The sequence below is a fragment of the Salmo trutta genome, unplaced genomic scaffold (genome assembly GCF_901001165.1).
Source record: "Salmo trutta unplaced genomic scaffold, fSalTru1.1, whole genome shotgun sequence".
NCBI classification, from domain to species: Eukaryota; Metazoa; Chordata; class Actinopteri; order Salmoniformes; family Salmonidae; genus Salmo; species Salmo trutta.
The window spans coordinates 931259-956966 of record NW_021823073.1 but is presented as its reverse complement, the minus strand read 5'-3'; the positions used below and the strand labels follow the sequence as shown (position 1 = coordinate 956966).

Below are 25708 nucleotides of genomic sequence, written 5' to 3'. Positions count from 1 at the left end.
AAACCTGTTAATCCAGGACAGTAACACAAGACCCTGGTTGGTCTCCTCTCTAAACCTGTTAATCCAGGACAATATGACAAGACCCTGGTTGGTCTCCTCTCTAAACCTGTTAATCCAGGACAGTAACACAAGACCCTGGTTGGTCTCCCCTCTAAACCTGTTAATCCAGGACAATATGACAAGACCCTGGTTGGTCTCCTCTCTAAACCTGTTAATCCAGGACAGTAACACAAGGCCCTAGTTGGTCTCCTCTAAACCTGTTAATCCAGGACAGTAACACAAGACCCTGGTTGGTCTCCTCTCTAAACCTGTTAATCCAGGACAGTAACACAAGACCCTGGTTGGTCTCCTCTCTAAACCTGTTAATCCAGGACAATATGACAAGACCCTGGTTGGTCTCCTCTCTGAACCTGTTAATCCAGGACAGTAACACAAGACCCTGGTTGGTCTCCTCTCTAAACCTGTTAGTCCAGGACAGGAACACAAGACCCTGGTTGGTCTCCTCTCTAAACCTGTTAATCCAGGACAGTAACACAACACCCTGGTTGGTCTCCTCTCTAAACCTGTTAATCCAGGACAGTAACACAAGACCCTGGTTGGTCTCCTCTCTAAACCTGTTAATCCAGGACAGTAACACAAGACCCTGGTTGGTCTCCTCTCTAAACCTGTTAATCCAGGACAGTAACACAAGACCCTGGTTGGTCTCCTCTCTAAACCTGTTAATCCAGGACAGTAACACAAGACCCTGGTTGGTCTCCTCTCTAAACCTGTTAATCCAGGACAGGAACACAAGACCCTGGTTGGTCTCCTCTCTAAACCTGTTAATCCAGGACAGTAACACAAGACCCTGGTTGGTCTCCTCTCTAAACCTGTTAATCTAGGACAGTAACACAAGACCCTGGTTGGTCTCATCTCTAAACCTGTTAATCCAGGACAGGAACACAAGATCCTGGTTGGTCTCCTCTTTAAACCTGTTAATCCAGGACAGGAACACAAGACCCTGGTTGGTCTCCTCTCTAAACCTGTTAATCCAGGACAGTAACACAGGACCCTGGTTGGTCTCTCCTCTAACCCTGTTAATCCAGGACAGTAACACAAGACCCTGGTTGGTCTCCTCTCTAAAGCTGTTAATCCAGGACAGTAACACAACACCCTGGTTGGTCTCCTCTCTAAACCTGTTAATCCAGGACAGTAACACAAGACCCTGGTTGGTCTCCTCTCTAAACCTGTTAATCCAGGACAGTAACACAAAACCTTGGTTGGTCTCCTCTCTAAACCTGTTAATCCAGGACAGTAACACAAGACCCTGGTTGGTCTCCTCTCTAAACCTGTTAATCCAGGAAAGTAACACAAGACCCTGGTTGGTCTCCTCTCTAAACCTGTTAATCCAGGACAGTAACACAAGACCCTGGTTGGTCTCCTCTCTAAACCTGTTAATCCAGGACAGTAACACAAGACCCTAGTTGGTCTCCTCTCTAAACCTGTTAATCCAGGACAGTAACACAAGACCCTGGTTGGTCTCCTCTCTAAACCTGTTAATCCAGGACAGGAACACAAGACCCTGGATGGTCTCCTCTCTAAACCTGTTAATCCAGGACAGTAAAACAAGACCCTGGTTGGTCTCCTCTCTAAACCTGTTAATCCAGGACAGTAACACAAGACCCTGGTTGGTCTTCTCTCTAAACCTGTTAATCCAGGACAGTAACACAAGACCCTGGTTGGTCTCCTCTCTAAACCTGTTAATCCAGAACAGTAACACAAGACCCTGGTTGGTCTCCTCTCTAAACCTGTTAATCCAGGACAGTAACACAAGACCCTGTTTGGTCTCCTCTCTAAACCTGTTAATCCAGGACAGTAACACAAGACCCTGGTTGGTCTCCTCTCTAAACCTGTTAATCCAGGACAGTAACACAACACCCTGGTTGGTCTCCTCTCTAAACCTGTTAATCCAGGACAGTAACAAAAGACCCTGGTTGGTCTCTTCTAAACCTGTGAGTCCAGGACAGTAACACAAGACCCTGGTTGGTCTCCTCTCTAAACCTGTTAATCCAGGACAGTAACACAACACCCTGGTTGGTCTCCTCTCTAAACCTGTTAATCCAGGACAGGAACACAAAACCCTGGTTGGTCTCCTCTCTAAACCTGTGAATCCAGGACAGTAACACAAGACCCTGGTTGGTCTCCTCTCTAAACCTGTTAATCCAGGACAGGAACACAAGACCCTGGTTGGTCTCCTCTCTAAACCTGTTAATCCAGGACAGTAACACAAGACCCTGGTTGGTCTCCCCTCTAAACCTGTTAATCCAGGACAATATGACAAGACCCTGGTTGGTCTCTTCTCTAAACCTGTTAATCCAGGACAGTAACACAAGGCCCTAGTTGGTCTCCTCTAAACCTGTTAATCCAGGACAGTAACACAAGACCCTGGTTGGTCTCCTCTCTAAACCTGTTAATCCAGGACAGTAACACAAGACCCTGGTTGGTCTCCTCTCTAAAGTTGTTAATCCAGGACAGTAACACAAGACCCTGGTTGGTCTCCTCTCTAAACCTTTTAATCCAGGACAGTAACACAAGACCCTGGTTGGTCTCCTCTCTAAACCTGTTAATCCAGGACAATATGACAAGACCCTGGTTGGTCTCCTCTCTAAACCTGTTAATCCAGAACAGTAACACAAGACCCTGGTTGGTCTCCTCTCTAAACCTGTTAATCCAGGACAGTAACACAAGACCCTGGTTGGTCTCCTCTCTAAACCTGTTAATCCAGGACATTAACACAAGACCCTGGTTGGTCTCCTCTCTAAACCTGTTAATCCAGGACAGTAACACAACACCCTGGTTGGTCTCCTCTCTAAACCTGTTAATCCAGGACAGTAACACAAGACCCTGGTTGGTCTCCTCTAAACCTGTGAATCCAGGACAGTAACACAAGACCCTGGTTGGTCTCCTCTCTAAACCTGTTAATCCAGAACAGTAACACAACACCCTGGTTGGTCTCCTCTCTAAACCTGTTAATCCAGGACAGGAACACAAAACCCTGGTTGGTCTCCTCTCTAAACCTGTTAATCCAGGACAGTAACACAAGACCCTGGTTGGTCTCCTCTCTAAACCTGTTAATCCAGGACAGGAACACAAGACCCTGGTTGGTCTCCTCTCTAAACCTGTTAATCCAGGACAGTAACACAAGACCCTGGTTGGTCTCCCCTCTAAACCTGTTAATCCAGGACAATATGACAAGACCCTGGTTGGTCTCCTCTCTAAACCTGTTAATCCAGGACAGTAACACAAGGCCCTAGTTGGTCTCCTCTAAACCTGTTAATCCAGGACAGGAACACAAGACCCTGGATGGTCTTCTCTCTAAACCTGTTAATCCAGGACAGTAACACAAGACCCTGCTTGGTCTCCTCTCTAAACCTGTTAATCCAGGACAGTAACACAAGACCCTGGTTGGTCTCCTCTCTAAACCTGTTAATCCAGGACAGTAACACAGGACCCTGGTTGGTCTCTCCTCTAACCCTGTTAATCCAGGACAGTAACACAAGACCCTGGTTGGTCTCCTCTCTAAAGCTGTTAATCCAGGACAGTAACACAACACCCTGGTTGGTCTCCTCTCTAAACCTGTTAATCCAGGACAGTAACACAAGACCCTGGTTGGTCTCCTCTCTAAACCTGTTAATCCAGGACAGTAACACAAGACCCTGGTTGGTCTCCTCTCTAAACCTGTTAATCCAGGACAATATGACAAGACCCTGGTTGGTCTCCTCTCTAAACCTGTTAACCCAGGACAGTAACACAAAACCTTGGCTGGTCTCCTCTCTAAACCTGTTAATCCAGGACAGTAACACAAGACCCTGGTTGGTCTCCTCTCTAAACCTGTTAATCCAGGAAAGTAACACAAGACCCTGGTTGGTCTCCTCTCTAAACCTGTTAATCCAGGACAGTAACACAAGACCCTGGTTGGTCTCCTCTCTAAACCTGTTAATCCAGGACAGTAACACAAGACCCTAGTTGGTCTCCTCTATAAACCTGTTAATCCAGGACAGTAACACAAGACCCTGGTTGGTCTCCTCTCTAAACCTGTTAATCCAGGACAGTAACACAAGACCCTGGTTGGTCTCCTCTCTAAACCTGTTAATCCAGGACAGTAACACAAGACCCTGGTTGGTCTCCTCTCTAAACCTGTTAATCCAGGACAATATGACAAGACCCTGGTTGGTCTCCTCTCTAAACCTGTTAACCCAGGACAGTAACACAAGACCCTGGTTGGTCTCCTCTCTAAACCTGTTAATCCAGGACAGTAACACAACACCCTGGTTGGTCTCCTCTCTAAACCTGTTAATCCAGGACAGGAACACAAAACCCTGGTTGGTCTCCTCTCTAAACCTGTGAATCCAGGACAGTAACACAAGACCCTGGTTGGTCTCCTCTCTAAATCTGTTAATCCAGGACAGGAACACAAGACCCTGGTTGGTCTCCTCTCTAAACCTGTTAATCCAGGACAGTAACACAAGACCCTGGTTGGTCTCCCCTCTAAACCTGTTAATCCAGGACAATATGACAAGACCCTGGTTGGTCTCTTCTCTAAACCTGTTAATCCAGGACAGTAACACAAGGCCCTAGTTGGTCTCCTCTAAACCTGTTAATCCAGGACAGTAACACAAGACCCTGGTTGGTCTCCTCTCTAAACCTGTTAATCCAGGACAGTAACACAAGACCCTGGTTGGTCTCCTCTCTAAAGTTGTTAATCCAGGACAGTAACACAAGACCCTGGTTGGTCTCCTCTCTAAACCTTTTAATCCAGGACAGTAACACAAGACCCTGGTTGGTCTCCTCTCTAAACCTGTTAATCCAGGACAATATGACAAGACCCTGGTTGGTCTCCTCTCTAAACCTGTTAATCCAGAACAGTAACACAAGACCCTGGTTGGTCTCCTCTCTAAACCTGTTAATCCAGGACAGTAACACAAGACCCTGGTTGGTCTCCTCTCTAAACCTGTTAATCCAGGACATTAACACAAGACCCTGGTTGGTCTCCTCTCTAAACCTGTTAATCCAGGACAGTAACACAACACCCTGGTTGGTCTCCTCTCTAAACCTGTTAATCCAGGACAGTAACACAAGACCCTGGTTGGTCTCCTCTAAACCTGTGAATCCAGGACAGTAACACAAGACCCTGGTTGGTCTCCTCTCTAAACCTGTTAATCCAGAACAGTAACACAACACCCTGGTTGGTCTCCTCTCTAAACCTGTTAATCCAGGACAGGAACACAAAACCCTGGTTGGTCTCCTCTCTAAACCTGTTAATCCAGGACAGTAACACAAGACCCTGGTTGGTCTCCTCTCTAAACCTGTTAATCCAGGACAGGAACACAAGACCCTGGTTGGTCTCCTCTCTAAACCTGTTAATCCAGGACAGTAACACAAGACCCTGGTTGGTCTCCCCTCTAAACCTGTTAATCCAGGACAATATGACAAGACCCTGGTTGGTCTCCTCTCTAAACCTGTTAATCCAGGACAGTAACACAAGGCCCTAGTTGGTCTCCTCTAAACCTGTTAATCCAGGACAGGAACACAAGACCCTGGATGGTCTTCTCTCTAAACCTGTTAATCCAGGACAGTAACACAAGACCCTGCTTGGTCTCCTCTCTAAACCTGTTAATCCAGGACAGTAACACAAGACCCTGGTTGGTCTCCTCTCTAAACCTGTTAATCCAGGACAGTAACACAGGACCCTGGTTGGTCTCTCCTCTAACCCTGTTAATCCAGGACAGTAACACAAGACCCTGGTTGGTCTCCTCTCTAAAGCTGTTAATCCAGGACAGTAACACAACACCCTGGTTGGTCTCCTCTCTAAACCTGTTAATCCAGGACAGTAACACAAGACCCTGGTTGGTCTCCTCTCTAAACCTGTTAATCCAGGACAGTAACACAAGACCCTGGTTGGTCTCCTCTCTAAACCTGTTAATCCAGGACAATATGACAAGACCCTGGTTGGTCTCCTCTCTAAACCTGTTAACCCAGGACAGTAACACAAAACCTTGGCTGGTCTCCTCTCTAAACCTGTTAATCCAGGACAGTAACACAAGACCCTGGTTGGTCTCCTCTCTAAACCTGTTAATCCAGGACAGTAACACAAGACCCTGGTTGGTCTCCTCTCTAAACCTGTTAATCCAGGACAGTAACACAAGACCCTGGTTGGTCTCCTCTCTAAACCTGTTAATCCAGGACAGTAACACAAGACCCTAGTTGGTCTCCTCTATAAACCTGTTAATCCAGGACAGTAACACAAGACCCTGGTTGGTCTCCTCTCTAAACCTGTTAATCCAGGACAGTAACACAAGACCCTGGTTGGTCTCCTCTCTAAACCTGTTAATCCAGGACAGTAACACAAGACCCTGGTTGGTCTCCTCTCTAAACCTGTTAATCCAGGACAATATGACAAGACCCTGGTTGGTCTCCTCTCTAAACCTGTTAACCCAGGACAGTAACACAAAACCTTGGCTGGTCTCCTCTCTAAACCTGTTAATCCAGGACAGTAACACAAGACCCTGGTTGGTCTCCTCTCTAAACCTGTTAATCCAGGACAGGAACACAAGACCCTGGATGGTCTCCTCTCTAAACCTGTTAATCCAGGACAGTAAAACAAGACCCTGGTTGGTCTCCTCTCTAAACCTGTTAATCCAGGACAGTAACACAAGACCCTGGTTGGTCTTCTCTCTAAACCTGTTAATCCAGGACAGTAACACAAGACCCTGGTTGGTCTCCTCTCTAAACCTGTTAATCCAGAACAGTAACACAAGACCCTGGTTGGTCTCCTCTCTAAACCTGTTAATCCAGGACAGTAACACAAGACCCTGGTTGGTCTCCTCTCTAAACCTGTTAATCCAGGACAGTAACACAAGACCCTGGTTGGTCTCCTCTCTAAACCTGTTAATCCAGGACAGTAACACAACACCCTGGTTGGTCTCCTCTCTAAACCTGTTAATCCAGGACAGTAACACAAGACCCTGGTTGGTCTCCTCTAAACCTGTGAATCCAGGACAGTAACACAAGACCCTGGTTGGTCTCCTCTCTAAACCTGTTAATCCAGGACAGTAACACAAGACCCTGGTTGGTCTCCTCTCTAAACCTGTTAATCCAGGACAGGAACACAAGACCCTGGTTGGTCTCCTCTAAACCTGTTAATCCAGGACAGTAACACAAGACCCTGGTTGGTCTCCTCTCTAAACCTGTTAATCCAGGACAGTAACACAAGACCCTGGTTGGTCTCCTCTCTAAACCTGTTAATCCAGGACAGGAACACAAGACCCTGGTTGGTCTCCTCTCTAAACCTGTTAATCCAGGACAGTAACACAAGACCCTGGTTGGTCTCCCCTCTAAACCTGTTAATCCAGGACAATATGACAAGACCCTGGTTGGTCTCCTCTCTAAACCTGTTAATCCAGGACAGTAACACAAGACCCTGGTTGGTCTCCTCTCTAAACCTGTTAATCCAGGACAGTAACACAAGACCCTGGTTGGGCTCTCCTCTAACCCTGTTAATCCAGGACAGTAACACAAGACCCTGGTTGGTCTCCTCTCTAAACCTGTTAATCCAGGACAGTAACACAAGACCCTGGTTGGTCTCCTCTCTAAACCTGTTAATCCAGGACAGTAACACAACACCCCACTCCCAGCCTACAGCAGATTGCATAATGTAACAGAAAACCAGTTTGGAAACAAGTGTTTTAATCATCACTTCTAAGTGCTATCCTATAGGGATCCAATGTACATCTAGTTGTATATGTTTTACCCAAATAAGTTCAATTCAGTGAATAGCCTTGACTAAAACCTGAAGACGTGCGTTAGCTCTCTGACCCAATAACAAGTTAAATTCAGTGAATAGACCCAATACCTAGGCTATGTCCCAATTATCTCTCCTTCCTCCCAAAGTGTGCACTTGTTCACTTCCCTTCACTGATTTGAAAGGAAATGACTGGTATAAGAACTCCCAGTAGCCCCATGCCTCCAATTCAAAGCTTTTAGATTTATGGGAAGTAGTGAACAAGTTTTTATTATATTATTGGAACACACCCTTGGGCAATCTGCGGGAGTCTAGGAGAGGGTGTTACTCTCCTGTCCTGGGGCAGTAGCTCCATGAATGATGCAGCTCTCCCTGTGTGGGACAGTCCCTCACCTGTCACCACCTGATCATTCAGACAGTGTGCCCTGAGGTTTAGCCTGCCCTGTACCCCCCACAGCGGTCCCGTGGCCCTGGGCTCTGAAACTAGACCCCTCTGGACGTTCCTCCGTCCATACAGACACTGACTGCATCCTAAATGACACCCTATTCCCTATATAGTGCACTACCTTTGACCAGGGCCCATCAGGAAACCCAGAGTCATATATATACAGTAGAGAGAGTTGGGTCAATGCTGTTGAATGTTCTGAGAGCATCACTTTCTCCTGCACAGCCGGAGCCAAGTGATAATTGAAGGCTTCCACATTGTGCTGTTTATTGCTGCTAGTTTCCTAAACTTATGAACATGTCCGGTGAAAGCAGATATGCAGTTTGTTGACACTACAACACACTACAGACTTGGATACACATGATCATTTGAACATTTTGATCAATAAAAAGTTAAATCCGCTGCTCTGTTTTGCTTGTTTACAGCGGGTCATTTCACAGGGAGCTGTCGGAGACTCTCGTATTGTTATATCATCAACATGTTGAGAATAAATGCGTTAACATGGTGTCTGTTCTGAAACCTGGCCCAACTCTCTTAATGTATGGCTCTGAGGAAACCCATAGGGCTCTGGGCAAAAGTAGTGCATTATATTGGGAATAGGGTGCCATGGGCCCTGGTCAAAAGTAGTGCCCTATATAGGGAATAGGGTGCCATTCGAGACGCATTGTGGGCAACTGCCTGTATTCAGTTTTTGTCACCAGCTAAAGTGGAAAGGGAGGGAAGGTTGAGGGAGGCTGACGTGCTAATAGAGCTGTTGGGTAAGCTGACACAGAGCTATTCAACTACTGGCCCTTAGGGGCCCAAGTACTGCTGGTCACTATTAACTGGCCAGAGAGTCCTCTCCCTGGTTAAAATAAATACTGCTGGTCATCATTGATTGGCCAGACAGTCCACTCTCTGATTAAAATAAGTGCTGCTGGCCATCATTGATTGGCCAGACAGTCCACTCTCTGATTAAAATAAGTACTGCTGGTCATCATTGATTGGCCAGACAGTCCACTCTCTGATTAAAATAAGTACTGCTGGTCATCATTGATTGGCTATAGGGTACACTCTCTGATTAAAATAAGTACTGCTGGTCATCATTGATTGGCCAGAGGGTCCACTCTCTGATTAAAATAAATACTACTGGTCATCATTGATTGGCCAGACAGTCCACTCTCTGATTAAAATAAGTACTGCTGGTCATCATTGATTGGCCAGAGGGTCCACTCTCTGATTAAAATAAATACTGCTGGTCATCATTGATTGGCCAGACAGTCCACTCTCTGATTAAAATAAGTACTGCTGGCCATCATTGATTGCCCAGAGGGTCCACTCTCTGATTAAAATAAGTGCTGCTGGTCATCATTGATTGCCCAGAGGGTCCACTCTCTGATTAAAATAAGTACTGCTGGCCATCATTGATTGGCCAGACAGTCCACTCTCTGATTAAAATAAGTACTGCTGGCCATCATTGATTGCCCAGAGGGGCCACTCTCTGATTAAAATAAGTACTGCTGGCCATCATTGATTGGCCAGACAGTCCCCTCTCTGATTAAAATAAGTACTGCTGGCCATCATTGATTGGCCAGACAGTCCACTCTCGGATTAAAATAAGTACTGCTGGCCATCATTGATTGGCCAGACAGTCCACTCTCTGATTAAAATAAGTACTGCTGGTCATCATTGATTGGCCAGAGGGTCCACTCTCTGATTAAAATAAGTACTGCTGGTCATCATTGATTGGCCAGAGGGTCCACTCTCTGATTAAAATAAGTACTGCTGGTCATCATTGATTGGCCAGAGGGTACACTCTCTGATTAAAATAAGTACTGCTGGCCATCATTGATTGGCCAGAGGGTCCACTCTCTGATTAAAATAAGTACTGCTGGTCATCATTGATTGGCCAGAGGGTCCACTCTCTGATTAAAATAAGTACTGCTGGCCATCATTGATTGGCCAGAGGGTCCACTCTCTGATTAACAGGAAAGAAAGGGAACCAGTCCTGCGTCCCACATGGCGCCCTATTCCCTACTTTTAGTCAAACGTAGTGCACTATGGGAATAGGGTGCCATTTGGGGTACATAACCAGATGTATTTTGGTCTCCCAGGACTGTGGTTGAATAGCCCCTGATCTGAAAGATAAGCCAGGACTGTGGTTGAATAGCCCCTGATCTGAAAGATAAGCCAGGACTGTGGTTGAATAGCCCCTGATCTGAAAGATAAGCCAGGACTGTGGTTGAATAGCCCCTGATCTGAAAGATAAGCCAGGACTGTGGTTGAATAGCCCCTGATCTGAAAGATAACCCAGGACTGTAGTTGAATAGCCCCTGATCTGAAAGATAAGCCAGGACTGTGGTTGAATAGCCCCTGATCTGAAAGATAAGCCAGGACTGTGGTTGAATAGCCCCTGATCTGAAAGATAAGCCAGGACTGTGGTTGAATAGCCCCTGATCTGAAAAATAAGCCAGGACTGTGGTTGAATTGCCCCTGATCTGAAAGATAAACCAGGACTGTGTTGAATAGCCCCTGATCTGAAAGATAACCCAGGACTGTGTTGAATAGCCCCTGATCTGAAAGATAACCCAGGACTGTGTTGAATAGCCCCTGATCTGAAAGATAAGCCAGGACTGTGGTTGTATTTGTATTCATTATGGATCCCCACTACTTTTCCTGGGGTCCAGCAAAGTTAAGGTAGTTATAGCCCCTGAGCTGAAAGATAACCCAGGACTGTGTTGAATAGCCCCTGATCTGAAAGATAACCCAGGACTGTGTTGAATAACCTCTGATCTGAAAGATAACCCAGGACTGTGTTGAATAGCCCCTGATCTGAAAGATAAGCCAGGACTGTGTTGAATAGCCCCTGATCTGAAAGATAACCCAGGACTGTGTTGAATAGCCCCTGATCTGAAAGATAACCCAGGACTGTGTTGAATAGCCCCTGATCTGAAAGATAACCCAGGACTGTGTTGAATAGCCCCTGATCTGAAAGATAACCCAGGACTGTGTTGAATAGCCCCTGATCTGAAAGATAAACCAGGACTGTGTTGAATAGCCCCTGATCTGAAAGATAACCCAGGACTGTGTTGAATAGCCCCTGATCTGAAAGATAACCCAGGACTGTGGTTGAATAGCCCCTGATCTGAAAGATAACCCAGGACTGTGTTGAATAGCCCCTGATCTGAAAGATAAACCAGGACTGTGTTGAATAGCCCCTGATCTGAAAGATAACCCAGGACTGTGTTGAATAGCCCTGATCTGAAAGATAACCCAGGACTGTGTTGAATAGCCCCTGATCTGAAAGATAACCCAGGACTGTGTTGAATAGCCCCTGATCTGAAAGATAACCCAGGACTGTGTTGAATAGCCCCTGATCTGAAAGATAAACCAGGACTGTGTTGAATAGCCCCTGATCTGAAAGATAACCCAGGACTGTGGTTGAATAGCCCCTGATCTGAAAGATAACCCAGGACTGTGGTTGAATAGCCCCTGATCTGAAAGATAACCCAGGACTGTGTTGAATAGCCCCTGATCTGAAAGATAACCCAGGACTGTGGTTGAATAGCCCCTGATCTGAAAGATAACCCAGGACTGTGTTGAATAGCCCCTGATCTGAAAGATAACCCAGGACTGTGTTGAATAGCCCCTGATCTGAAAGATAACCCAGGACTGTGTTGAATAGCCCCTGATCTGAAAGATAAACCAGGACTGTGTTGAATAGCCCCTGATCTGAAAGATAACTCAGGACTGTGGTTGAATAGCCCCTGATCTGAAAGATAACCCAGGACTGTGTTGAATAGCCCCTGATCTGAAAGATAACCCATGACTGCTATCTGTTTCCAACCTGCTGTCCTGTAGGTCCACAGTGTCTATCCTACCACTGGAGGGCGCTGCTTTGAAGGAGGGGAAGGTGAAGAGGGGGGACTCTCACCTGGACATGCGCTGTGTCAACCACAACAGGGCTGGACAGGTGTGTGTGTGTGTGCCGGACACTCTGCTTTTATGAGTGTGTATGAGGGGTATCAATCAATCAATCACTCAATCAATCAATAACTGTCTTTCCCTATAGGAGTTGTTACCCGTGTATATAACATCACCTATCTTTCCCTATAGGAGTTGTGTTACCTGTGTATATAACATCACCTATCTTTCCCTATAGGAGTTGTGTTACCTGTGTATATAACATCACCTATCTTTCCCTATAGGAGTTGTGTTACCTGTGTATATAACATCACCTATCTTTCCCTATAGGAGTTGTGTTACCTGTGTATATAACATCACCTATCTTTCCCTATAGGAGTTGTGTTACCTGTGTATATAACATCACCTATCTTTCCCTATAGGAGTTGTGTTACCTGTGTATATAACATCACCTATCTTTCCCTATAGGAGTTGTTACCTGTGTATATAACATCACCTATCTTTCCCTATAGGAGTTGTTACCCGTGTATATAACATCACCTATCTTTCCCTATAGGAGTTGTGTTACCTGTGTATATAACATCACCTATCTTTCCATATAGGAGTTGTTACCTGTGTATATAACATCACCTATCTTTCCCTATAGGAGTTGTTACCCGTGTATATAACATCACCTATCTTTCCTTATAGGAGTTGTGTTACCTGTGTATATAACATCACCTATCTTTCCATATAGGAGTTGTTACCTGTGTATATAACATCACCTATCTTTCCCTATAGGAGTTGTTACCTGTGTATATAACATCACCTATCTTTCCCTATAGGAGTTGTTACCTGTGTATATAACATCACCTATCTTTCCCTATAGGAGTTGTGTTACCCGTGTATATAACATCACCTATCTTTCCCTATAGGAGTTGTGTTACCTGTGCATATAACATCACCTATCTTTCCCTATAGGAGTTGTTACCTGTGTATATAACATCACCTATCTTTCCCTATAGGAGTTGTTACCTGTGTATATAACATCACCTATCTTTCCCTATAGGAGTTGTGTTACCCGTGTATATAACATCACCTATCTTTCCCTATAGGAGTTGTTACCTGTGTATATAACATCACCTATCTTTCCCTATAGGAGTTGTTACCTGTGTATATAACATCACCTATCTTTCCCTATAGGAGTTGTGTTACCTGTGTATATAACATCACCTATCTTTCCCTATAGGAGTTGTTACCTGTGTATATAACATCACCTATCTTTCCCTATAGGAGTTGTGTTACCTGTGCATGCAGCGGGCCCAGCGTAACATCCCCTGTTACCTGGCAGAGGAGAGGCTGAGGGAACAGCAGGAGGAAGAGAGGGTGTTACTATTCAACGAGCAGCGCAGAGACCAGTACTACCTACAGAGGGAGCAGGTGAGGCCAACACCACTCTGATGATGAGATGAGGAACATTGTCTTTTATTCTGTCTTGGACTGATGAATAGACAGAATACTACTCCACTAAAAGCCCAGGGAGAGTCTGCATTTCTACTTCTGTTTTAGTCCTGGAGTCACATTAAACTCAGTAGTCAGATTAAACTCAGTAGTCACATTAAACTCAGTAGTCAGATTAAACTCAGTAGTCAGATTAAACTCAGTAGTCACATTAAACTCAGTAGTCACATTAAACTCAGTAGTCAGATTAAACTCAGTAGTCACATTAAACTCAGTAGTCAGATGAAACTCAGTAGTCAGATGAAACTCAGTAGTCACATTAAACTCAGTAGTCAGATTAAACTCAGTAGTCACATTAAACTCAGTAGTCAGATTAAACTCAGTAGTCACATTAAACTCAGTAGTCACATTAAACTCAGTAGTCAGATTAAACTCAGTAGTCACATTAAAGTCAGTAGTCAGATGAAACTCAGTAGTCAGATGAAACTCAGTAGTCACATTAAACTCAGTAGTCAGATTAAACTCAGTAATCAGATTAAACTAAGTAGTCACATTAAACTCAGTAGTCAGATGAAACTCAGTAGTCAGATTAAACTCAGTCGTCAGATTAAATTCAGTAGTGAGATTAAACTCAGTAGTCAGATTAAATTCAGTAGTGAGGTGACACTGAGCATGTGTGTGGTCCCTCTGTGTGTATTTGTGACGTGGTGGCGTGTGTGTGTGTGTATTTGTGATGTGTGTGTGTGTATTTGTGACGTGGTGTGTGTGTATTTGTGACGTGGTGTGTGTGTGTGTATTTGTGATGTGGTGGTGTGTGTGTGTATTTGTGATGTGGTGGTGTGTGTGTGTATTTGTGATGTGGTGGTGTGTGTGTTAGGAGGACCGTCTGGAGATACGTGAGAACAACCAGAAGGTGGCAGCGTTCAACCTGGCAGTGTCTGAAGCCATGAAGGAGAAGAAGCTTGCTCGCTCCTCCCACTTCCATGTGAGCCCTGGCCTTGTCCAATCAGCACACTGATCCTCAGGGGGTTTAAATGTTCTAGTTCAAATGGTTCACGGCTTTTCAGTTGCTGCATTTAGCATGCATTGGTCTATGCACAGTTACTATTGCAACACTTAGCCAATGGTCTAAACTTATCAATGAATGATGTTGTGATGATATTGAACCTCCTCCCACAGGGTTCGTACATCTTCAGGGGCCGTCCCCTCACCCCTCCCAGGGTCCATAAGCAGCGCGGCTACATGCAGGATCTGCGGGCCCAGGCGGAGTGGAGGAAGGGCCAGGTCAGCCAGACTCAGCAGGACCAGGAGCTTATTGACCTGCTACAACAGGTCCAGCTGGCACAGGAGTAGGTGATGCATCTGAGTCCCAAATGGCACCCCATTCCCTATGTAGTGCACTACTTTGTTTTGACCAGGGCTCTTCAGTGCACTATAAAGGGAGTAGGGTACTGCGTCAATATGTTTGTCTAAAAGGAATGAACCCATGTAAACAGGCTTGTGGTCTCTACTCTACATACAGAATGCTGTGGTCATTGTACCTATTGCTCAGTTTCTACAGTGTGTGAATAGCTGTTGTGTGTCTCAGAATCGCCTTGCAAAAGTCCCAGCAGCTCCACCTGAAACAGAAGAACACTAGCTGCCACAAGAAAGCCCTGGATACACAGGTAAGAGTCTGTCCTACCATATATTATATAGTATACCTACCGGACCCTACCTACCGGACCCTACCTACCGGACCCTACCTACCGGACCCCACCTACCGGACCCTACCTACCAGACCCTACCTACCAGGCCAGACCTACCAGACCATACCTACCGGACCCTACCTACCGGACCATACCTACCGGACCCTACCTACCGGACCCTACCTACCGGACCATACCTACCGGACCATACCAACCGGACCCTACCTACCGGACCCTACCTCCCGGACCATACCTACCGGACCCTACCTACCGGACCCTATCTACCGGACCATACCTACCGGACCCTACCTACCGGACCCTACCTACCGGACCCTATCTACCGTACCCTACCTCCCAGGCCCTACCTACCGGACCCTACCTACCGGACCCTACCTACCGGACCCTACCTACCAGACCATACCTACCGGACCCTACCTACCATACCCTACCTACCGGACCATACCTACCAGACCCTACCTCCCAGACCCTACCTACCGGACCCTACCTACCGGACCCTACCTACCGGACCATACCTACCCGGACCATACCTACCCGGACCCTACCTACCAGACCCTACCTACCAGACCATATCTACCAAACGCACCAGGCCAGACCTACCAGACCCTACTTACCAGACCCTACCTACCAGACCATACCTACCAGACCCTACCTACCAGACCCTACCTACCAGACCATATCTACCAAACGCACCAGGCCAGACCTACCAGACCCTACCTACCAAATGTACCAGGCCAGACCTACCAGACCAGACCTACCAGACCATACCTACCAGACCTATATCTACCAGACCAGACCAAACCTACCAGACCATACCTACCAGACCAGGCCATACCTACCAGGCCATACCTACCTGATCATACCTACCAGGCCATACCTACCAGACCCTACCAACGAGACCAGACCTACCAGACCAGGCCATACCTACCAGACCCTACCAACGAGACCAGACCTACCAGACCATACCTACCAGGCCATACCTACCTGATCATACCTACCAGACCCTACCAACGAGACCAGACCTACCAGACCAGGCCATACCTACCAGACCCTACCAACGAGACCAGACCTACCAGACCATACCTACCAGACCATACCTACCAGATCATACCTACCAGGCCATACCTACCTGATCATACCTACCAGACCATACCTACCAGGCCATACCTACCAGATCATACCTACCAGACCAGACCTATCAGACCAGGCCATACCTACCAGGCCATACCTACCTGATCATACCTACCAGGCCATACCTACCAGACCCTACCAACGAGACCAGACCTACCAGACCAGGCCATACCTACCAGACCCTACCAACGAGACCAGACCTACCAGACCATACCTACCAGGCCATACCTACCTGATCATACCTACCAGACCCTACCAACGAGACCAGACCTACCAGACCAGGCCATACCTACCAGACCCTACCAACGAGACCAGACCTACCAGACCATACCTACCAGACCATACCTACCAGATCATACCTACCAGGCCATACCTACCTGATCATACCTACCAGACCATACCTACCAGGCCATACCTACCAGATCATACCTACCAGACCAGACCTACCAGATCATACCTACCAGGCCATACCTACCAGACCATACCTACCAGATCATACCTACCAGGCCATACCTACCTGATCATACCTACCAGGCCATACCTACCAGGCCATACCTACCTGATCATACCTACCAGGCCATACCTACCAGACCATACCTACCAGATCATACCTACCAGGCCATACCTACCTGATCATACCTACCAGATCATACCTACCAGGCCATACCTACCTGATCATACCTACCAGACTATACCTACCAGGCCATACCTACCTGATCATACCTACCTGATCATACCTACCAGGCCATACCTACCGGACCCTACCTACCGGACTATACCTACCGGACCCTACCTACCAGGCCATACCTACCAGACCCTACCAATGAGACCAGACCTACCAGACCAGGCCATACCTACCAGACCCTACCTACCAGGCCATACCTACCTGATCATACCTACCAGACTATACCTACCAGACCCTACCTACCAGGCCATACCTACCTGATCATACCTACCAGGCCATACCTACCAGACCCTACCTACCAGGCCATACCTACCTGATCATACCTACCAGACTATACCTACCAGACCCTACCTACCAGGCCATACCTACCTGATCATACCTACCAGGCCATACCTACCAGACCCTACCTACCAGGCCATACCTACCTGATCATACCTACCAGACTATACCTACCAGACTATACCTACCAGACTATACCTACCAGACCTACCAGACCAGACCTACCAGACCTACCAGACCATACCTACCAGACCAGGCCATACCTACCAGACCCTACCAATGAGACCAGACCTACCAGACCAGACCATACCTACCAGACCAGACCAAACCTACCAGACCAGGCCATACCTACCAGGCCATACCTACCAGACCCTACCAATGAGACCAGACCTACCAGACCATACCTACCAGGCCATACCTACCTAATCATACCTACCAGACCATACCTACCAGGCCATACCTACCAGACCCTACCAACGAGACCAGACCTACCAGACCATACCTACCAGGCCATACCTACCAGACCATACCTACCTGATCATACATACCAGACCATACCTACCACGCCATACCTACCTGATCATACCTACCAGGCCATATCTACCGGACCCTACCTACCGGACTATACCTACCAGACCCTACCTACCAGGCCATACCTACCTGATCATACCTACCAGACCATACCTACCAGGCCATACCTACCAGGCCATACCTACCAGGCCATACCTACCAGATCATACCTACCAGGCCATACCTACCTGATCATACCTACCAGACTATACCTACCAGGCCATACCTACCTGATCATACCTACCTGATCATACCTACCAGGCCATACCTACCGGACCCTACCTACCGGACTATACCTACCGGACCCTACCTACCAGGCCATACCTACCAGACCCTACCAATGAGACCAGACCTACCAGACCAGGCCATACCTACCAGACCCTACCTACCAGGCCATACCTACCTGATCATACCTACCAGACTATACCTACCAGACCCTACCTACCAGGCCATACCTACCTGATCATACCTACCAGGCCATACCTACCAGACCCTACCTACCAGGCCATACCTACCTGATCATACCTACCAGACTATACCTACCAGACCCTACCTACCAGGCCATACCTACCTGATCATACCTACCAGGCCATACCTACCAGACCCTACCTACCAGGCCATACCTACCTGATCATACCTACCAGACTATACCTACCAGACTATACCTACCAGACTATACCTACCAGACCTACCAGACCAGACCTACCAGACCTACCAGACCATACCTACCAAAGACATGCCTCCCACCATATGTTACACAAGTGCAGGTTGAAGTGGAGGGATATTTATGATGTTGATTACAAGGCTGTGGATTGAATAACTGAACTCCCAGGTGTGCTGCACAGGTTAAGGCTGAGCAAGGCAGAGGGGACCACTACAGATTGATGTTTACCTGACTTACTGTCTTGTTGTACAGGTGGAAACAGGAAAGGGCAAGCCGCAGAAAGCCAAGGGAGATAGGAGAGTGATGTTCCCGCCCATCCAGGGACAGACAGCACCAGGAGATGACTCAGAGCAGGCAGGAAACATAATATAGACAAGTCGCTACGGAGAGGAGAGGAGAGGAGAGGAGAGGAGGAAACAGATGGAGAGGTTTAAGATGAAGAAGGGAAGGGATAGAGAGGGAAGGAAAGAGGAAGGACACATTTTTTATTTATTTTTATTTCACCTTTATCTAACCAGGTAGGCAAGTTGAGAACAAGTTCTCATTTAAACGGGGAGGAAGAGGAGGTAAAATGCATGGTAAAGAAGGACAGTTGAGCTAGACTTGAAGTACATAAAGAAGGACAGTTGAGGAAGGAAATGCAGTAGATGAGGGAATTGAACAGTAGTCCAGCTGCTCTGTGGTGTCTATGACTAGTCCAGGTTGAACAGTAGTCCAGCTCCTCTGTGGTGTCTGTGACTAGTCCAGGTTGAACAGTAGTCCAGCTCCTCTGTGGTGTCTATGACTAGTCCAGGTTGAACAGTAGTCCAGCTCCTCTGTGGTGTCTATGACTAGTCCGGGTTGAACAGTAGTCCAGCTCCTCTGTGGTGTCTATGTCTAGTCCAGGTTGAACAGTAGTCCAGCTCCTCTGTGGTGTCTATGACTAGTCCAGGTTGAACAGTAGTCCAGCTCCTCTGTGGTGTCTATGACTAGTCCAGGTTGAACAGTAGTCCAGCTCCTCTGTGGTGTCTATGACTTGTCCAGGTTGAGTAGAAAACAATCCCAGCACACTGGTGATCTTCATGCTCTGCCAATCAAATGGCTCTTCTTTAACCGAGAACAGGAAGTCATAGTTGAGAGATTCCAGTACTTATAGATACAGATGAGTTTCCAGTAGTTGTGAGCTCCTCTGTGATTGTAATCTTCACCCAGATTGAATAGATAAGTCATTTGATGATCATGATGCTCCACAAATCTAATGGATGTTATTTAACTAACGTATCTACCAGGTGAAGTACCAGGGCTCGGGCCTCCCAGCGCGCCTGCCAGACTCAGACGGCCCTGTGTTTGGCCAGCTGGACTGCACCCCTGCTGGGCTGTCAGAGCAGAGGCAGCGGGCGGAGAAGGTCTACCAGGAACAGCTGACCACGGCTAATAACAAGAGAAAAGAGCTGCTCCTTAACCGCAGCACCAAACAGAAGAACGAGAGAGAGATGCTCAACAGGAACAGGAAGGAGTGAGTGGGGGGGAGAGAGGTGGGGGAAAGGGAGAGAGAGGGAGTCATGGAGAGACGGGGGAGTGGGGAGGGTGAAATTCTCCACTTGAAATTCAGAAAGTGAGTGAATAAAATGAGAATGCAGAAAAAATTGGTTTGTGGAACGGTTCAAGGTTAAAGGTTAAAGGCCATTTTATATGAGATGTCTTGTCTCTCTCCTGGCAGACTGATAAACGACCACATCAACCGCTTTGAGAAGCTGCGGAACCTGCGGGCCTCGTTGGAGGAGACCTGGAGACGTAGCGCCAACCTGAAACGCCACCGAGACAGAGAGGAGAAGGAATTCATCAGGTAATGTACTCAAATCACAACCTGGATTGGCCCTAACCCTTCTATGTTTACAGATCTGTAAGATGGACACAATATGATGGAAGCTTTCCCACTACACTGTTTATACCTATCCAGACCCTTCAGATCCACCACTACACTGTTTATACCTATCCAGACCGTTCAGATCCACCACTACACTGTTTATACCTATCCAGACCCTTCAGATACACTACTACACTGTTTATACCTATCCAGACCCTTCAGATCTACTACGACACTGTTTATACCTATCCAGACCCTTCAGATCCACCACTACACTGTTTATACCTATCCAGACCCTTCAGATCCACCACTACACTGTTTAGACCTATCCAGACCCTTCAGATACACTACTACACTGTTTATACCTATCCAGACCCTTCAGATCCACCACTACACTGTTTATACCTATCCAGACCCTTCAGATCTACTACGACACTGTTTATACCTATCCAGACCCTTCAGATCCACCACTACACTGTTTATACCTATCCAGACCCTTCAGATACACCACTACACTGTTTATACCTATCCAGACCCTTCAGATCCACCACTACACTGTTTATACCTATCCAGACCCTTCAGATACACCACTACACTGTTTATACCTATCCAGACCCTTCAGATACACCACTACACTGTTTATACCTATCCAGACCCTTCAGATCCCCCACTACACTGTTTATACCTATCCAGACCCTTCAGATACACTACTACACTGTTTATACCTATCCAGACCCTTCAGATCCACTACTACACTGTTTATACCTATCCAGACCCTTCAGATCCACCACTACACTGTTTATACCTATCCAGACCCTTCAGATCCACTACTACACTGTTTATACCTATCCAGACCCTTCAGATCCACCAATACACTGTTTATACCTATCCAGACCCTTCAGATACACTACTACACTGTTTATACCTATCCAGACCCTTCAGATCTACTACTACACTGTTTATACCTATCCAGACCCTTCAGATCCCCCACTACACTGTTTATACCTATCCAGACCCTTCAGATCCACTACTACACTGTTTATACCTATCCAGACCCTTCAGATCCACCACTACACTGTTTATACCTATCCAGACCCTTCAGATTCCCCACTACACTGTTTAAACCTATCCAGACTCTTCAGATCCACCACTACACTGTTTATACCTATCCAGACCCTTCAGATACACTACGACACTGTTTATACCTATCCAGACCCTTCAGATCTACTACTACACTGTTTATACCTATCCAGACCCTTCAGATACACCACTACACTGTTTATACCTATCCAGACCCTTCAGATCCACCACTACACTGTTTATACCTATCCAGACCCTTCAGATACACTACTACACTGTTTATACCTATCCAGAACCTTCAGATCCACTACTACACTGTTTATACCTATCCAGACCCTTCAGATACACTACTACACTGTTTATACAGACCCTTCAGACATGCTAGCATTGGGGGTTAGGGTCAAGAAGGAGAAAAAGTAGTGATTTGGGACCGGCTGATTGAGTCGATCACTATCTCTGATGTCTCTGACAGGTCTGGGAGCAGTCTGCTGGTTGATTGACCACATTCTGACGTTGATCTCTGATGTCTCTGACAGGTCTGGGAGCAGTCTGCTATCTGTACCATCACATTCAGACGTTGATCTCTGATGTCTCTGACAGGTCTGGGAGCAGTCTGCTATCTGTACCATCACATTCTGACGTTGATCTCTGATGTCTCTGACAGGTCTGGGAGCAGTCTGCTGATTGACCACATTCAGACGTTGATCTCTGATGTCTCTGACAGGTCTGGGAGCAGTCTGCTGATTGACCACATTCAGACGTTGATCTCTGATGTCTCTGACAGGTCTGGGAGCAGTCTGCTGATTGACCACATTCAGACGTTGATCTCTGATGTCTCTGACAGGTCTGGGAGCAGTCTGCTATCTGTACCATCACATTCAGACGTTGATCTCTGATGTCTCTGACAGGTCTGGGAGCAGTCTGCTATCTGTACCATCACATTCAGACGTTGATCTCTGATGTTTCTGACAGGTCTGGGAGCAGTCTGCTGATTGACCACATTCAGACGTTGATCTCTGATGTCTCTGACAGGTCTGGGAGCAGTCTGCTATCTGTACCATCACATTCAGACGTTGATCTCTGATGTCTCTGACAGGTCTGGGAGCAGTCTGCTATCTGTACCATCACATTCTGACGTTGATCTCTGATGTCTCTGACAGGTCTGGGAGCAGTCTGCTATCTGAACCATCACATTCAGACGTTGATCTCTGATGTTTCTGACAGGTCTGGGAGCAGTCTGCTGATTGACCACATTCAGACGTTGATCTCTGATGTCTCTGACAGGTCTGGGAGCAGTCTGCTATCTGTACCATCACATTCAGACGTTGATCTCTGATGTGTCTGACAGGTCTGGGAGCAGTCTGCTGATTGATTGACCACATTCTGACGTTGATCTCTGATGTCTCTGACAGGTCTGGGAGCAGTCTGCTGATTGATTGACCACATTCTGACGTTGATCTCTGATGTCTCTGACAGGTCTGGGAGCAGTCTGCTATCTGTACCATCACATTCAGACGTTGATCTCTGATGTCTATGACAGGTCTGGGAGCAGTCTGCTATCTGAACCATCACATTCAGACGTTGATCTCTGATGTTTCTGACAGGTCTGGGAGCAGTCTGCTGATTGACCACATTCAGACGTTGATCTCTGATGTCTCTGACAGGTCTGGGAGCAGTCTGCTATCTGTACCATCACATTCAGACGTTGATCTCTGATGTCTCTGACAGGTCTGGGAGCAGTCTGCTGGTTGATTGACCACATTCTGAGGTTGATCTCTGATGTCTTTGACAGGTCTGGGAGCAGTCTGCTGATTGACCAGTGTGAGCAGTACCGTCGCTGTTACCAGTGCAAGAGGAAAACAGAGAACTGTGGAGAGACAAACATCTGGAAAGAGTCTCACTACATCCCTGGCTCTCGCCTCATGGTGTAGACCGCTGAAACCTGGTCTCAGAGCAAACATATCCATGCCACTCCATTTAGTATGATATGTTACTTTACATTAGATTACATTACATTGGCTTAACAACATAATAGCGGTCGTACAATATAAAACGAATTTTAGGACGTATCCTACGTCTTGATCGCACCAGTATCCTTTGACCTGTTTAGTATGATATATCACACTCAACTGCTTTAGTATGATATATCACACTCGACTGCTTTAGTATGATAAATCACACTCGACTGCTTTAGTATGATATATCACACTCGACTGCTTTAGTATGATATATCACACTCGACTGCTTTAGTATGATAAATCACACTCGACTGCTTTAGTATGATATATCACACTCGACTGCTTTAGTATGATATATCACACTCGACTGCTTTAGTATGATATATCACACTCGACGGCTTTAGTATGATAATATCACACTCGACTGCTTTAGTATGATATATCACACTCGACTGCTTTAGTATGATATATCACACTCGACTGCTTTAGTATGATATATCACACTCGACTGCTTTAGTATGATATATCACACTCGACTGCTTTAGTATGATAAATCACACTCGACTGCTTTAGTATGATATATCACACTCGACTGCTTTAGTATGATATATCACACTCGACTGCTTTAGTATGATATATCACACTCGACTGCTTTAGTATGATATATCACACTCGACTGCTTTAGTATGATATATCACACTCGACTGCTTTAGTATGATATATCACACTCGACTGCTTTAGTATGATATATCACACTCGACTGCTTTAGTATGATATATCACACTCGACTGCTTTAGTATGATATATCACACTCGACTGCTTTAGTATGATATATCACACTCGACTGCTTTAGTATGATATATCACACTCGACTGCTTTAGTATGATATATCACACTCGACTGCTTTAGTATGATATGCTACATTAGGTTAGGAGTTAAGGTTAGGAGTTAGATTAAAGGGTTAGGGGAAGGGTTAGCTAGCATGCTAAGTAGTTGCAAAGTACCTAAAAAGTAGTAAGTAGCTGCAAAGCTGCTAATTAGCTAAAATGCTAAAGTTGTCTATGATTAGATTGAAATACGTAACCTTTGGCTTGCTGAACGTTTGCTCTGCCTTAAGTAACCTACTGTCATACCAACGTAACATATCATGCTCATTTGATTGTTCCTGGATTTACAGATGCTAAAAAGGAGATGTTCTATTGGAGTGGCACGGAATTTAGTAAAATCTAAAATATGTTCTGAGACCAGTCTGGTGGAACGCATGATGTGTAACGGCAACAGAGCTGGGATCAATTCCATTTCAATTCCAGTCAATTCCATTTCAATTCCAGTCAATCCCATTTCAATTCCAGTCAATTCCATTTCAATTCCAGTCAATCCCATTTCAATTCCAGTCAATTCCATTTCAATTCCAGTCAGTTTCAGAAAGTAAATCAAATTCCAAATTTGCCTCATTGAAAAGTATCGAAGATAATTGGAGTTGGAATTTCAGTGTACTACCTGAATTGACTGGAATTTAAATAGAATTGACTCCAACCCTGAACAATCATCAGAAGACTACAAATCTTAGACTTAATCCTATAAATAAACACCAGTCTGTGAAGGATAATACTTGAATATGTTTGTGCTTGCAGGCTAATTGAGCGTGTGTGTTAATCATGCCTTCATGAGTGTTTGTTTCTGCTCTTCTGTATTTATTTATTTATTTTTGTATGTTTTGCTGTGTGTGTGTGTGTGTGTGTGTGTGTGTGTGTGTGTGTGTGTGTGTGTGTGTGTGTGTGTGTGTGTGTGTGTGTGTGTGTGTTTTGTCATCTTTGATTGATCGTAAAGCAGCTTAACCAATCCTGTCGGTCAACAAAATGACCCATTGGCTGTGGACTCATCTCTTACCTAGTTACCATTCTCTCCAGTGCACAAACTGGCCAACTAGTCTGTGATGACGTATAACAAACACTAGGAGGCGGGATAGAGCAGAAGGTCTCGAGGAGGGAGAGAAGGATGACTGTCTGTTAATCAGAGATAGTAGAAGATAGATGGAGGGATAGAGTACAGTCAAGGAGAGGTGCAGAAGGGAGAGAGGATGGATGAAAGACTGCAGGGAGTGAATGAGGGGGAGAAGTGCATGTGTCGGCTTCATTACACAGAGTATGGGTTGCATCCCAAATGGCACCCTGTTCCCGACATAGTTCACTACGCTCTATTGGGCTCTGGTCAAAAGTAG

At 46.2% G+C, this 25708-nt stretch overlaps 1 protein-coding gene across 4 annotated transcripts in view; it reads left to right on the top strand.

The window, feature by feature from the left end:
• Positions 1 to 23709, top strand: part of LOC115188712 (coiled-coil domain-containing protein 81) — a 48654-nt gene extending 24945 nt beyond the window's left edge. For 2 of the 4 annotated variants that reach the window (XM_029747441.1, XM_029747438.1), the window contains exons 7-15: positions 12066 to 12177; positions 13401 to 13547; positions 14446 to 14553; positions 14748 to 14917; positions 15157 to 15235; positions 18856 to 18957; positions 19872 to 20098; positions 20303 to 20428; positions 23322 to 23709. In XM_029747441.1, coding sequence (XP_029603301.1) covers positions 12066 to 12177; positions 13401 to 13547; positions 14446 to 14553; positions 14748 to 14917; positions 15157 to 15235; positions 18856 to 18957; positions 19872 to 20098; positions 20303 to 20428; positions 23322 to 23460 — 1210 coding nt within the window. In that variant the 3' untranslated portion in view covers positions 23461 to 23709. The remainder of the gene's footprint in view (positions 1 to 12065; positions 12178 to 13400; positions 13548 to 14445; positions 14554 to 14747; positions 14918 to 15156; positions 15236 to 18855; positions 18958 to 19871; positions 20099 to 20302; positions 20429 to 23321) is intronic. The other 2 variants (XM_029747440.1, XM_029747442.1) reach the window with 2 other exon arrangements.
• The last annotated feature ends 1999 nt before the right edge of the window (positions 23710 to 25708 follow it).